General features: G+C 41.6%; 1 protein-coding gene across 7 annotated transcripts in view; it reads right to left on the bottom strand.

Moving 5' to 3' along the window:
• Positions 1-16,394, bottom strand: part of gria4b (glutamate receptor, ionotropic, AMPA 4b) — a 269,016-nt gene that overhangs the window by 111,582 nt on the left and 141,040 nt on the right. For 3 of the 7 annotated variants that reach the window (XR_015037623.1, XM_085798346.1, XM_085798347.1), the window contains exon 5: positions 11,423-11,581. Coding sequence is in view for 4 of the 7 variants with exons in the window: in XM_085798346.1 (XP_085654472.1) it covers positions 11,423-11,581 (159 nt within the window). In the remaining 3 variants the exon portion in view is untranslated. Of the gene's footprint in view, positions 1-11,422; positions 11,582-15,697; positions 16,199-16,394 lie in introns of those variants that run through there. The other 4 variants (XR_015037622.1, XR_015037621.1, XM_085798349.1 and 1 more) reach the window with 4 other exon arrangements.

The raw sequence follows: 16,394 nt of genomic DNA, 5'->3' as shown, positions 1-16,394 counted from the left end.
TCTTTCCCATGAGGTCAAGAATAAAAAATAATATATTCAAGTCATATCTACAGTAGGGGAAGAAAGTGGGACTTTATTCCTTCGTTTTTGATCGACTTGAATTACCTAGACGCCATCATTTCCTGACCCCTCTTTCATTCAACATGGACATGGACAAATGGTCTTCCCCAGGTGAGGATTAAGTTGTCCAGCCAATGTGGACTCATAAGAAACAGATTTAAGCAAAAAGTGAGCTTCAACAAAACTTGTCCAAAAAATCCAGTCCTGCTCCTAAGACGCTGCTCAACTTATTTTTATAGTCATAGGACAAACAGAAATAAATAAATTCATATTACTTATCAGATGGTCTGTCCCTAAATCATCATAAAAAAATGTTAAATTCGGTGCTTGTTTACTTATAATAAATGTTTACCCAGTGCTGTTGACTGTGGCTTTATTTCCCTCTGCAGTGATGCATTAAAAATCAAATGGCAGCTCAAAGATGCTCAAATTTGAAAAGAAAATCTCTAAATGATTCACACAAAGTAACTGGCATGACTTCCTGTCCTAGTTTGGAGAAAATCCATCAGAACATGCTCGCGTCCAAAAATAGATTTTCTAATTGAGTAAGAAGGTGGCGAGGCTGCTTCACACCCCTGATGGCTTCTAAATGTCCAATAACTCCCCACAGATGACGGTGGCTGTGTAAGTGTAGTGCATGGCCTGCTGACACATCTCAACCTGCATATAAGAGGAAAATGGCTCTAAATACAGACAGGAGGTGTTTTACATGCAGTTTGATTATAATAATTGACATCTGTGTCTTTGCTGCTTCTCTCCTTAGAGCTGATGCTCTGCAGCTGAGCATCACTTTCATGAAGAAAAGGATTTCTTTCAGGTTTGACACTGTTGCTCAGTTCAACATCTCCTCTCAGAGGCCTTCCTCAACCTGTGTGACCCCCGCAAACACAAAAATACAGACACACACTCATATAAACACACCGGAGGGAACCACTTACATAACCAGTGTACAGATCAAGCAGGTGGGGGGTTGGGGTGGAGGTGCAGGGAGGTGCCAGAGACAAAGTGGAAGGAGAAACATGAAAAAGAAATCGACAGATGAGAAGATTCTCTGCATTCAGCTGAACACTCGAGGTATCACGTCTGCGTCGTTAATGAAAGATAAAAGCTGATTTTTTTTTTCAATTACACACTTGTGGAGTTTGTGTGGGAGCAACGTTCGACACGCACACACACAAAAAAAGAAAGGAAATCTCAAGCTATGGCTGGTGAACCTCAGCTTCTTCAATTATCTTTTCCACTAAAGCAGAAAGGACGAATGAGTCATATGTATGATAAATACTTGTGAGTGTAGATACTGTGTTTTAAATATGTCTGAACACAAAGCGATCCAGTAGCTGTACACTGTGTAGTTTCAACATTGTGACTGATCTTTTAATTGCCCCTTGGGGATGAATAAAGTTTTTTGAATTGAATTGAATTGATCTGTGTATTTTCTTGACTGAGTGAAGCTTTGTAGTTGCGGAAAATCTATGAAACTACAAATTAAGTTTTAAATCAAATGATTAATGACACAATAAACAAGCATGTCTGATGATTTTGAACCTAATCTTCATTGTTATATTTGATGATTTATAGGTACTGTATATGTGAACCATATATCCTCCTTTTTTATACATTTGTTACTACCATATAGTTTTTGTATGTTTATTTTGCAAAAGCTGTGGGTCAGAGAGAAAACCAAATTTCGATCCTCTGTTCCAACTTGACTCTTATTTTGACGGGCACAGGTGCAGCCCAGGTCACAGAGCCGTCTGATTGAAAAGTCGACACTATGGTTGGACGTGTTTTTGCTGCTGCTCCACGCACAGGATGTTGCAGAGGGCACTTTTCATCGAAATGGCTAGACTAAATGTATCCACCTATGACTAACAATGCCCTGTCACACGTTCCAGTGACAGGTTATACATGCTAATACGACTGCACCAAGGAAAAGTCATATTTTACCTTGTACAGACATGAAAATAACTCAGACTTTACCTTTTACTATGCCAATAAATCCCTTCTTGTAAAAATCCCTTACTTTCCCCTCCATCACCTCCTTGTCCTTGTTACCACCCCCCCACATCTCCACAACCCCTCCATCCTCCATCTTCCTCCCTGCATCGCCACATTAATCTCTCATTAGCCGCCCCCTCCCCCTCTTTCCCTTCCATCCTTTTCCTCCTAACACCAGCCATTACACGCACGCACGCGCACACATACGCGAGAGTGCGTCGCCAAAAGGCCTGTATATTTTCACTCCCGCTTCAGAAGAATCCTCAGACAAATGAGGGGCGCAGGCGGCCATTTAAAGGGCAGCTCTACAGCGCAAAGAGCCCCTCTGAATGGAGCCCATGGAGGGAAAGATAATAGACTTAAATAGGGCTAACATGCAGCACAGACAGATTATTTTTGCGTGCATGCCCACAGACACACACACTAAGCACACTACGCACAAATGGGAGAGCTTTTTCATACTCAAGGACAGACAAGGAAGGCATATGTTCACGTGTGAGCAGCAGAGAAACTGCAGAGTCTCCTATGAGTACATATAGGAGTGCAGGCTGCTCGCTATCTGGATCTGGAGTGAGTCAGAGTGCCACGCTGAATATAAATGACTCAATGCAGATTAAGATGTCACTGTTTCAATGAAGGCGAAGGCAGGGGCCGCATGTAGGAGGTCAAATTAACCCATTCCACCCCCACGCTCCCTTTTTTTCAACCTTTGTCTGGCTTCATGGTTAAGGAGGCTACCTACCACGAAACACACAAAAGATCAATTGGATGAATGAACTGCAGATGAAATGGTAACACACACACACACACATGCCGCCGCTGAGACGTCTGCAGCTGCTCAGAGGCTATTGATTGGTTTTCATTTTATTTTCTACATGATAGCGTGAGGTCTCGATCTTTATTTAATTTGGAGTTTAGAACAAAGGCAAAGGAGATCTAATGCTCACTTTCCTCAAACTGTGAACCTCGATTACACACAGCTCTCCAAAGCCCTTTGTCCATCGCTCAGAGGTGAAGTTTTTCAATATCCCGGACATCACATTTGCTTTCAGTTAACTCAACCGTTCCATCCAACCCTCCCCGGATGTATAGTTTGTCTCCTAGCACCTTGGAAATTAGCGTCTGAGATTTAGCTCATTTAAAATAGATCCCAGACAGAAAAATCAACTCAAAGACTGACCCAAAGTGTTGCTAACCATCCTCCACATTGTCAAAACCCACGACCGCTGCAGGTATGGTTTTTCGGAGATGAGCCGAGACGCCATAGTGCCAATCCTGTGTAACTACCGAACCACTCATGTTTGTTGCTCTTCTGAACAGACCTCAACAAAACGGCTCACGAAGACACAATGTAAAGGCAAAGGTCAAAAGTTTTGAGCTTTATCCATCTTGTTTTTCTCAAATCAGTTAATAAATGCATCAACAAAGAGTCTCTCTACAGATAAAATCAATCAAAGTCAAGACAGTAACAGAGTAACTAGGAATGTGGTTAATGGCAACTCTAAAATAACACCACATTACTGTATAGATCTAGATTTGGCTTCCTCAAATCATTTATCACCAACCAAAATTAAATTAACTCCACACACGTTTGTTCACAACAAAGGTTAAAACAGGATTGCACTCATCTCTAGGTAATTATAACTATTGCAAACTGTTTTTATTTGACTATTTGCAGCTTGTTGTGCTGTTTTATCTATGTGTACATGTGTACATTTAATTCTAACATTCAGGTGTTACCAATTGGGTCAAGAATGAGTTAGAGTTATAAACTATTTGTGTATGACACTGTTTTGTAACCAGGTTAAACTGGATTACCCTTCTCAAATAAATACCTAAACTGGACTAAACTAGTTTCTGTGGATTAGGATGTGTGGTTTTCCTTGAGTTAAGGACCTCGTTTCTTACAGCGATGGCTGAACAGATGTCCAGGTGATGCCTTGTCCACACATTTGGTATCAAAGAACATCCTTGAGCAGCTACACACATCTACACCTGAGCCACAGCTCCATTCACTGTGGCTGAAAGCTCAGAAGACTGGAAAAATAGTTTGAATAGGAAAATAACAGAAAGCTGTTTTATTTTTTTTTATTTTATTTTTTTTGCATTCAGCTTCACAAAACTACCAGACTACACAACATCAATAATAAATGTAAACTGAATGTAAATAATGAAACCACTGTGCTGTGTGCTACAGTGTTAAAAGCATGGCGTAGTCCTTTAAATGTGTAATTTGAGGTTACTGAGACAAACGTGGTCAGCTTTTGTATGCTTGGAGATATATGCTGAGCACTAAGGTTTTGTCTGCAGGTCACTGAACATCACTCAAGCTTTTATGTCATGAAAATATGACCTGTCCCTTTGAGTAAAATCTGGTGGGTGGAGTCTCAACCCGCCGTCAAGAGGGACAGCTCTCTCCATCATTCCCGTCATGTATGCTCCTCACTTTCATTTACACTTCAATGTGGAGAATCTGAGATTAGAGAATTATCCTGCCAAAGTCTTGTTAAAGGTATAATGTGTATGAATTCCCCCCCATCTAGTGGTGCGGTTGCATATCGGAATGTATTCTTGATGTTGCATTCAGGTGAAATCGGGCAGAAGTCAGACAGACAACAGACGCTGCATGTAACAGGATAAACAAGCATCTATGTAAACAAGTGGTCCGCCAGCACGAGGCAAAATAATGTGACAATATGACAATATGTTGTCATGGTGATGTCGTATTGTTTACCTGACCTGACCCACGTTTTACCGTCTTTCTCTCGTGGAGTAAAATGACATCCGGTTGGTTTGCCGACGGCCGTCTGCCTGACTGCACCTGAATGTTTCTGTGGTTACCTACGGTCACACTGCCACTGAACGTAAAAAATGGCGATGCAACATGGCCGCCTCGGTTCAGTGCGTCGTCCACTTATGTATTTGTAACGACTTGTAACAACTCATTCTAAGGTACCAGAAAGCTTTCATTTGTATGCGGGTGTGATTCCACTTCAGTGAAATACATATTTATGAAAGCAATATTTGATTTTTGCTAATAAAAAGCCAAATATGTTACATACTGGGGCTTTAAAGTGTATCTGCAGGATCGTACTGAAAAGACATCGGATATCCAAAAGTTCTCAAGTACTGCAGGAGTACCACGGCTAAAGTGCCTCGATTTTCTGCCTCTTGTCTTTTTTTGCCAAACCCGTTTCACAGGTGATGTAGAAAACTCTGGTTGTGCACAAACACCTGGATGTTCTGACTGACTTTCCCTCTGAATCCCCTGAGGACATGTCCTCACATCCAGGAGACAAAATGTTCGAGAAGCCGTTCAAGCTCAAGGACTCACACACTCCCAACACAGTCGCTCCGGCTGTCCCGAACTTCTGCACCTCACCGGCAATGGCACCTTGACAGCAAGGCAGAGATCCATGAAATCACTGTCATGCTGGCTCAGTGTTTCATAATGAACCAGGTGGTCTGGTGCTTTGGCGTTTTGCCTCCAGCCCCTTCCACACATGTGAGAAACTGGGATTTTCTTTGCCCAACATCAGCACACAGAGACTGAAATGTGCTGTGCTGGGGGGAAAAAAAGACAATTTCGCATTCAGATTTCTGTCTCAGTGACATCTACCATCGGTGACGCATAATTTGTAGGTGACACAAGGCAGCATTACGCATTTCTACCCACAAGACATATTCCTCCGAACCACTCTGTAACAATTGTGTCACTTTTCTGACCCCATGACCTCTTTCAAAATGCCAAAACGCAGCAGGAAGACGCAGCACTTCCCTACGTTTTAACACAATCATCTGTGTCTGAGACATTTCAGAATTGCACATTAAACAAAAGAATAAATGAATCAACAGTGACCTTCCTCCCTCACAAGATGTGCACAACGAAGCCATTAAAACATAAAAAATGTAGTTTTGAGTTAACTACATGCCTTCTATTTAAATGTGTCAATAAATAAAAATGAGTCAAGGCAATAGTGCGTATTATTGCTATGAATTTGCCCTGATAGGTATAGCATTTAAGAATAACAGCTCACAAATGTGATTTTATTCTTTAAAAAGGTTTGGCCATTTCCTAGTTTTTATGTTCTACTCAAACAGGAGTTCACAGTGGATTTGTTGGGGTCTCGAGTAGCTCAGTGCGTGCTCGGATTGCCAACATTTATTACAATTTCCGTGCTCATAGTAACAAAGATTTTGAACATTGATGTGTCTTCGATTACATTTCCTACATTAAATGTACTTCAGCACTTTTCAGGGTTATTTTCAATGTGTGTGAATATGTGAAATTTATACTGAATTAGTAAATGAAGTATTTGTTGTTGCTTCATTACATTATAAAACTGGTGAGCAGTTCACAGCATAATATACAGTATATCAGCATCTACGTTATTTGAGGTTGATGTTAAGCAAATGATAATTCTACATTATGGGGGCTTCAAGTAAGTTTTGCTTCTTTAAAGGGAGAGTTTGTTTTTTTATTATGTGGGGTTGTGTGACGTACGTAGTTATAAAATTCATGGATAACATTTTTAGCAGTTCAGATCCTTCACTATAGTTTTTTCCACCACCTTTCAACCATATCTCACACACATTCCCATGCGTGTGTGTCCATAATAACCAAATCAACCAAAACAAGGACAAATATTGTCCAGAAACCTTTACAGGGTGCATTTGGCATGAAAAAAATGCTCAAAGGACGGGGCCATCTGAGTGGTAAAGAGACAGTTTAGCTTGTGTCTGCAGTAGGGATGCACCGATTGTGAAATTCTGGGCCGATGCCGATGTTTAAAATAACAATTTGGCCGATGGCCGATGCCGATGCCGATGTTTTTTCTTTTTGTTATTTATTCCGTCTTTGGTGCCACAGAAACATTAGGCTACTGAACTATTTTAAAAGTCTTTCAGCTCTTCATCATATTATTATTTAATGCCTCCCCATTTCCTGTCTATCTCTACTGTCATCACTATCAAATAAAGGCAAAAAGCCGAAAAATATACTAAAAAAAAAATAAAAAAATGAGCACAAATTCAGTTAGACAAATTTATGAAACAAAAACAAACTTTAATGTCAATTTTTACTTGACATAACCTTAAAACACTTACAGTGGTTTTTTTAATAAAATGCTCAAATATGTCAAATTACTTCAACTTCTCTCCCTAACCCCCTTTATCTGCAATTAACCAACTTGCTCAGTAGGCTAGTAACACAGAGACAGAAGGATAAAAGGTTGTTGTTTTTTCCCAAACAGTTGATGAACTAAAAATAATCTGTATAATGTACACTGAAAGAGGAACTAAGCAGGATTTCTCCCGTGGCTATGCTACATTTTTACCTCAATTAAAAAGCCCCAGAGTAATTGTGATAGTTAACTACATGACTTGTGACTGGTAACGAGTGAGAACGGAGGCTCTCTGCCTTCACCTGGCGTCTCTCTCGTTGCAACATCAGTGTAGTAGTCTACCTGGCCGCCCCCCCATGTGTCTGTGTCCCTGCTCTTGTCTCTGTGGCACCGCGACACAGACGCGCTGCCATCGGTGAATGTCATCTTTTTTTGCCGATGGCCGATGGCAGTTAACGAGCCGAACATCGGCCGATGTCGATGTTAGACCGATGCATCGGTGCATCCCTGGTCTGCAGTTGATTCAAACTATGTGTCGGGCCAAAAGCCAACAGAACGTGTCAAAAAAATTAATGGTGTTAAATTATTAACACATTAACTTTGACAGCCATAATTAATATGGGTATTGGGTTGTTTTTTCTGGTCCCTATGCAGAGCAACACACTGTCATGCTGCTCTAGATCTGATGTACTGACAGGTAGTGTACACACACATCACTACCTCACACAATCCCAGATCAAAACATCCAAACTATCCCTTTAACAAAAACAGAACTTTTTTGTAAAAACTGTAAAAGTGTAAAACACAAATTTCAGTTCTCGAGTTATTGTCCTATAATGAAATGTGTTTATAAAACTTGGACTTCTTTTGAAGAAGACAAATAGCCCTCAGAAGTCCATTTATTGGCAGGAGCCCAGTTTCCCCCACAGAGCTAAGCACCACAAATAAATTCCCAGCCAAGAAACACTGAACACCACCACTGAGAAACAGACTAACAAATGTGCGACCATCATCTCATTTGTTGATGGTAATTACACCGAGGTGTCACAATTAACTTGATAATGACACAGATAGATATTGCTGCGTGAAGGGTCTTTGAAAGTTGTGAGATGACCTGCGAGATAAATTTTTATTAGTAGCGTTACATCCCAGCAACACCAGTAACCCCGCTGTGTATAATTAAGGGCTGCGCTGTTAATCAAACGTACGCGGCAGAGTTTATCAGAGGGTCCGCACAATGATTATCAATGACAGTGGGAACATACAACAACATTTGTCCTCGTCTTCCCACCAATTATGCCCGTCCGCCTCCCTGACAGCGGCACGCACACGCGCTGAATGGCCTAATCTCTCCTCACAAATTAGCTCCGTCTCTCATCTCCCCATCCCAAATGTACACGATGCCCTTAAACGTCACATAGTAATACTGCCTATTCATAACCATTATCTCAGGGCCTTTGATAACAGAGGGGATGAAAAGGGGGAAAGAAAAAAAAGACACAGAAATGTAAAACGAGGGGGTGAAAACAAGCAATGTCGTTCGATCTCAGATTTCCCGCTGGCCCTGAGCTATCAGAGCCATTGATTGGCTCATGTAATTCTGCTCTGATTTGGCTTGACCAATCAATGGGCTGCAGACTCACTTCCTGTGACTGTGCAGCCATTAGACTGGAGGTGAAAAATCCCATAGTTTCTTCTGTTCCTGGAAATACACAGTTTACACCCACACGTGCCTCCACCACTGGGCAGCAGGACATCAGCTGCTTCCTGCCTCACTGGCAGGTAAAATACAAGCGAAGACGAAGGGAACATTAAAACAGGGATATGTCAGATTAGATTTTAAAACCCGAATTATAACACACATTGTGAAAAATACTCCCCACTTTGCAGTAGTTTGGATCGGGATCATTATGCTTATCCACAGCAAAGGTTTTCACCAAATAATCAACAGACTGTATATGAAATGATTTCTAAACTAGGACCATATTAATATTCATGCTTTTCCTCACAGTCCACTTGAGCTACGTTGCAACCGCCTGCTGTATATTTATATATGCATTTATATAGTATGTATTAGTTTTAATTGCTCATCTGTTATTCTATTCTTGTGCTCATAACCTACTTTTCTGTTTCTCCCTGCATTATTCTGTTTGCTGCTGGCACTCATTTCCAGAGATCAATACGGCTTCATCTACTGTAATTTCATCTTAGGTCAGCAACAGGCGAGACCTTACTGATACGTCGGTTTTAGGTATAAAAGCATTTGAGCCGAATGCTTACATCAGCGCGGTTTCAAGGTTTCCAGTGATCCCACTACAAAGATGCACATACCTTTTCCGTGGAAGGTTGAAAATTGCTCATGAGATGTTGTTCAAATAGTTGTAATACAACTTGAATGAAGTACCAGAACACACTATCCTGAAAATATCCATTTGTTTTGTTGTTACTGTAAATCAGAGGGTTTCATACCGTGAAGGGAGTTTGAATAGGCAAAATTTCATACTCTTTCGTGGAGCTATAACTCACTTCAATTGGAAAACACTGGTGACATACTATACACAATTTTAGATTCTGTGTGCATTATACTTTCCAGTCATGTCACTATCTCCAGTGTCCATCGTGTAAAACGTGTATAAATCTCCTAAGAAACAATAAACTCCTGATCATAGAACTTGTTTGAGAATCATTATGTTGTGAAGTTTTTTTCATTATCAAAGTAATTCAGTGATGGTTATTATGTGTACATCCATAGGTAAACTGCAAAAAGGAGCTGCTAATGTGCGATTCAACATAAATTTGGTGCCAAATTGCCAAAGTGCTACTTTGGAGGCCTCCAGTGTAATTTGAGGGTCAAGAGTAAATCTAAAGGGGGGATATAAGCAATTAAAATGCAAGAGTAGACTTTTCAAAATACTTAATCACTGAAAATGTGTTCCTGGTCATCATCGACACACACACACACACACACACACACACACACACACACACACACACACACACAAACACACACACACCCGCGATTACCAAGCAAACATAACAGCACTTCATTCTCTGCTTAATTTAGTCATTGATTTTTCTAACACCAGATCACACCATAGATAGCACAAGACATCAGGCTGCAGTGTTTTATGGTCTTTACGGGAACCCCCACACCCTGCATACACACACACACACACACACACACACACACCCTGCACACACACACACACACAATCAGACAATGAGAAAGAAGGAAAGAAAGAGGACATTTCCCCAGGGACCATCACTAAAAATCACTGCCTACTACTATTAGGAAATCTAACCGTGGCAGTGTGTGTGATTGTTGTTTTTGTGTTTAAGCGTGTGTGTGTGTGTGTGGTTGCAGCTGCTGTCGCCCTCAGCGTGTGCAGCTTTGCTCAGATCAGATGTGAACCAGCAGACACTCACAGACACAGCTGTACTGACACGTCACACACATACACACATATACATTTACTGTACGCTCACACACACAAAAGCTGTTTTAGTGACACACAACCAAAATATGTCTCATCTCATCTGCGTGTCATTTTTTTTGGATGACGCCCGTTATAATCACTATAATTTAACCTTATTAGCATTCATACCATTACTACGTCTACTGGCACTGATCCTGATCCGAGTTTAGCTAATAATGACGCCGATGTTATGTTATTCATCGCAGAGAACACCCAGCTTTACAGGATCATTCCTGTTGCAACTCTCAATCGTTTTTTCTATCAGTAATAATAACACTGTGATCGCAAATGTAATTGCTGAGATCTGATGACACAACAGCGCCCAAACCCGGCATGGCAAGACACACAAGCAGCAAACGAGCCAAGAGTTTAATCAGATTATATGAACCACTGGTGAGTACGGCAGGAATGTTGGTAGAGATCCCTCGTTCCACAGGAAAACCGTTTGCATACGACTGCAGTGAACACAAAGTTGAACCAGGAAGTAAATGATGGAGGATGTTTACAACAGTCATTAGCCTCCGTTAGGGAAATACTTTATTTTAAGCATCTACCTGTATGGAGTCAGGATGTGGTTAGCCTTGCTTAGCTTAAACAGCTGGAGGTAAAGCTAAACACAAACAATGTTTCCTGTGTTTGTACAGAATACTAATAAGTTAGGATCCTAAACGTGGTGTTTGCTTTTAGGGAACCTAATTATCCTGGTTTCCTGTGATTAAACCCCCCGCAACTAACCACACAAACACAACATATGAGCAAACTTACAGGCATTCGTGACGGCAAAGCTGTTGGCCGTCTCGATGTTGTCCACGTGAGGCACCAGGTTGAACGGGGCTTCCGAGGCGTTGGGGCTGGTGTTGTGCAGGAAGATTGCCAAGCGAAAGGCAGTGTACTCCTGATCAGTGTTTCTGATGAACAGCCCCCCTGAACAGAGAGAGAGAGAGAGAGAGAGAGAGAGAGAGAGCACAGAGGGAGAGGACACAGGTCTGATGAGAAGGTTTTAGGGACTACAGATAAAAAATGTACTTGCACAGAGGCGGCAGAAAACCTCTGAAATAACCATCTGAAAACATTCAAAGATAAGGCCCAGTGGTCAACAAACACATTCACATAAACTGACAAAGTCCCTGAGTCCCTCAGAGAAAACAGATATGAGAATGAAACCCGTCACAAGTGATTCGTATATACATCATGTGTGGAGGAGGATTTTAAGAATGAACAACTCCTCCCCTGCTGAGGGCCAACTGGAGCCTCCACAAGGGCCCCGACCAGAGGAGTTGAACTGAATCAAGGAGCAAAATACGTTTTTTAATTTTTGCTTGAGTGGATCAAACCCTTTTCTGTACGATCACATCCCATTATATGACCAAGGTTCTGTCAGGTCACAAATGAGCCTCCACCTGAATAACAATAACTATCTATCTATCTATGTATCTATGTATCTATGTATCTATCTATGTATCTATGTATCTATCTATCTATCTATCTATCTATCTATCTATCTATCTATCTATCTATCTATCTATCTATCTATCTATCTATCTATCTATCTATCTATCTATCTATCTATCTATCTATGCTATGCTTCAGGATAAGCGTGGTTTCACCTTAATGGTTACATTAGCATGTGAACATGCTCATGACAACTATGCTGACAGTGCTGATGGAAACATTCACCATGTTAACATGCTAATATTTGCTAATCAGCAGTAAACAGGCGAGGATGACAGGAATGTCATTAATTAATGTCATTTTTGACTTGACAATGGCTTTAAGAGAAAAAGTGCAGGGATCAGTTCACAACAGTTCAACCTGAGGGGGACGTTGACATCTGGCAGAAATGTCATAGCAATGTATCAAACAGATGTGGAGACATTTCACTCTGAATTAAAAATGTCAACCTAGAGATGGTGCTAGAGGAAAGGTCAGACGACCACAGTCAGGAGGATTCATCCTATGGGTACCATGAATGTGTGTAGCTGCACATCGTCCAATAGCTGCTGAGATACTGCAGCCGGTGCTGACTGATCCTCAGAGTGGTTGGCATGTCTAAGAAATACTTGGTTGAAGGTTGACGAATGTTGGTTTGTGTTTAAAAGGAAAAACAGCTATTGTTAAAAAAAATGTAATTGTAATTTTAATGGTAAAAAAAATAGCTGTTTGGTTAAGGGTGTACGAATAGAAGGACCCTAGATATAGATACAAGAAACCATCATCATTGATAGGTAAAACAGGAAATATTAAGTCTGAAAAAATAGACTGATGCCATATTTCTTGTGCAGACAGTCATAATATGAGGCTTTTAAAACCATCCACCTAAAGTTTATTAGAGGTTTCACTGACTGTAGCTATGTCCAGAGAGGAAGCTCCATCATATTAGTGGTGGACACAACTGACTGGACAATATATGAAACCTAATGAAAGACCAATATTGGTCTTTAAATCACTTTGCCAATATCCTATTGCTGTCAATTCAGCCTTAATGTTACAATATAGGAAGTGATAGCTCTTTGAGCACCTCTGGGCTTTGTGGCACAGCCTGTTTAACATGTAAATCACCTTTGTTTCATTCCAATGCAAGCAGAGAAAAAAAGTGATACAATATTCATCAGATATCCTGCTGAATCGACAGTAGTTCTAGTATCAAGCATCTCATGTGTGAGTTTGCTCTTGGTTTCTCCTCTTTTCTTTTACAGCCTTGCTCATTTACAAAGATCTGAACTAAGCTGTTCATGGTTGTGCAAATGTCAGTGGTGTTTTAAGATAGCAGCAGTGCCTTTCACATTTCAAAATTTAACTCAAGGCCATAATTCTTAGGATGAGACTGTGTAAATGTCATTTTAAGCAAAATGCCAGTGTGGTCTTTTCGATAGCTGACCTCTTTAGAAGGTAAACTTATGAATACGTTGCCCTCTTTATGTAGCATAATCGTATAAATCCCATAGATATCGCCAGTGGAGATAAAGCAGTGGAAACGTTTTGATGCACATGAAATTGGTTTCACGTCCCATTGATTCACACTTCCTATCAAAAGCTCACAGAAAGAGTTCATTCCTGAATTACAAAAAGAAAAGGAGCAGTTATACATCACATAACCTCCGTGTATAACCTCTGAAGAAAGGTACAGTGTTAAGAGAGGTATATCTATTCTACACACACACACACACAGCAAGACTATTCAGATAATGTTAGGATCTTCCTCAGAAGTGACAAGAGCTTGAGGATCCTTCAGAGAGAACCAGTAAATCCCTACAGAACTCTGAAAAACCTTTTACTGTTGCTCAATACCAACTTTCAACACCCTGCTTCACGTTGAAGGAGGATTTGAACCTATGCGCTTTGCAAACATATATCTGATCTTCTTAATAATTTTGTGTGGTTTTTTTTCATGGATCCACTTCCTGTCAGGGATGCCCCTCCTTCCTCACCCTCGACGCAATGTGTGTTGACACCAGGCTGCAGCCCCACCAAAAGAAATAAGACAGTGCGGCAACATAGAATTCTCAGGATCAGTCTTCACATCTCACTAGTGTCAAAATGAATCTGAGGTGGTAGCACAGTGCGTTTGTGCAATTGTTTCTGCTGCTTGCATGTCTGTGTACACCATAAATTTACCAGGGGATAATACGTGTTGATTTTTCAGTGACAATTAACTGATTAACAGCTGAGAGTTGATTGGAGAAGCTGATGGAGCCACTCAAAAGTATGAACTATTAAATAACATCAGGGGGTCAGGACACAGCACAGTTAAAAATATGATAACACAAGAAGTGCATCAGTGTTTGTTGTCACTGGCCAAATAATTATGTATGAGGGGGTTTGAAATAGAGAAACCACATGAAGACACCAAGTTTTTTAATTTGTGTTTTTTCTGTCAGTTTTTTTTTTGGCTAAATCAGCAGTATATCACTTCGTCTGTCATGATGGCACAGCAGTTCCACAGATGAAGCCCCCCCCTCCTCCCTCCCTCCCACCCAGCTCAAGTGTCCTGACTTCCAGGGGTGCTGTTCTGTAACAGACCCTGGCCCCTGACCTCCCCTGGAGTGAGGGAAAGGGGGGGGGGGCTGGGAATTCAAGTATCACATTGATATAAAAGGACAAGGAGAATCATTTGAACAGCTTGTCATTTTTCATCAGGCTGACTGATTCTAATGTGCGTCAACTCCGCTACAAGCAGGGGCGCAGTGGAGGGAAAACCCACCAAAATATAAAAAAATAAAAACTCAGTACAAGCAAATATTCACTTTCAGAAATGCAGCTTTAGCATACAACAAGCATAACAATTAATTTATGAGGCGATTTTTACAGGGGAAATAATGAATGACTGCTTTTCTGATAATTGATTTTTTTTAAGGGAGGGTTGTGATGATCAACAACTGGAGGTCACAGTTTGCCCCTCTTTTCATTCCCTGCCATTAAATCATGCAGGTCAATCTGCTACAGCAGTGGAATGAACCACACATCCATCACCTTTATCTCCTCCCGGTGACAAACACTTCTAAGTTTGTTAAATGCAAACATGGAGGCGTTATTTATTTTTTATTTTTTTGGTGAAATGTGCAACCGCTGGGGAGCAGGAAGCAGGGATGCTGTGAGGCTCATGGGACCGTGGCAGAGGTTTATCGCAGCGCCAGGACCGGGGGTCTGCAAGAGTGTTAACGGCAGTCAATGCACAGGCAGCCTGCATAGGGAATACACACACTTTGCTGCTCTGATCTGCTGCAGTGGCGGAGTGCACTGGGATACACACTCTAGCCTGCAGATACAAAGCGCATTAGGTGCGTGTGTGTGCGTGTATGTGTGTGTGCCTGTGTGTTAAACATGCACAGCATCTACAGAGGAAAGAAACCTGCCGGTGTGTGTGTGATTATTTCAGAGGAGGAAAAAAAAAACGCGGAGGAAATCAACAATTTCCACTTTGAGTAGCGCTGAGGTGTTGAATGGCAGGGCAAGAGGCGGCAGACAGGACCGTCCGCGGATTCATCCACATGATTCATGTTCTGCTTTAAATGAACACTGAGGCTTTCCATGCACACTTACCGATCTGAACGCTGCTCGGGAAAGCTCCCATTGCCAGTCCCCAAAAGCCACAGAATATCAACAGAAACCAGCCTCGAGAAGAAATCCTCATTTTGTTTCGGTTATAAACTGATGAGAGACATCGAGCAGGTTTAATTAACACCCCCGGGGCAAGAGCAACATCATGGGGTAGAAAAAAAAAACAAAGAGATAAAAAAAAATATGTCAATGTTTGTTAAATATCCATGTCTGCTTCTGCTGGCTCTTTTTTTATTCTTCTTCTTCTTGTTCTTCTTTGATATCCCCCCGCAGTGCCGCTCGTTTGTACCGTCAAACTGCGTTCGTCCGTCCGGCGCTGGAGATTTTGCGCACAACACCACCACCACCAAGATGAGGAGGAGAGGAGAGGAGAGGAGAGGAGAGGAGGAGGGGTGTGGGGGGTGGGAGAGAGCCAGAGCCAGAGCCAGCGGCGGCCAGTGCGTCTGGATGCGGCTCAACTCACATCACAGCAATAACACACATGCGCCTTTTCCCCGACCGGGGCAAAGCAAAGCAAAGCAGGCAGGAGGGGCGTCACTCAGTCCGCCGGCACCGAGCCGCCGACAAGTCCCCGCATGCAGCTCCGTTTAACACCAAAACTTCAACAACCGCTGACACCAAAATACACGGATGCCACCACGACTGACAGGAGGTTGTGTTTTTGGGTTGTTGGTTTTAT

Source organism: Trachurus japonicus, chromosome 14 (assembly GCF_045865225.1).
Source record: "Trachurus japonicus isolate A0001 chromosome 14, Traja_1.0".
NCBI lineage: Eukaryota > Metazoa > Chordata > Actinopteri > Carangiformes > Carangidae > Trachurus > Trachurus japonicus.
Note: the sequence above shows the minus strand (reverse complement) of the source record. Positions and strands in the feature narration are given on the sequence as shown.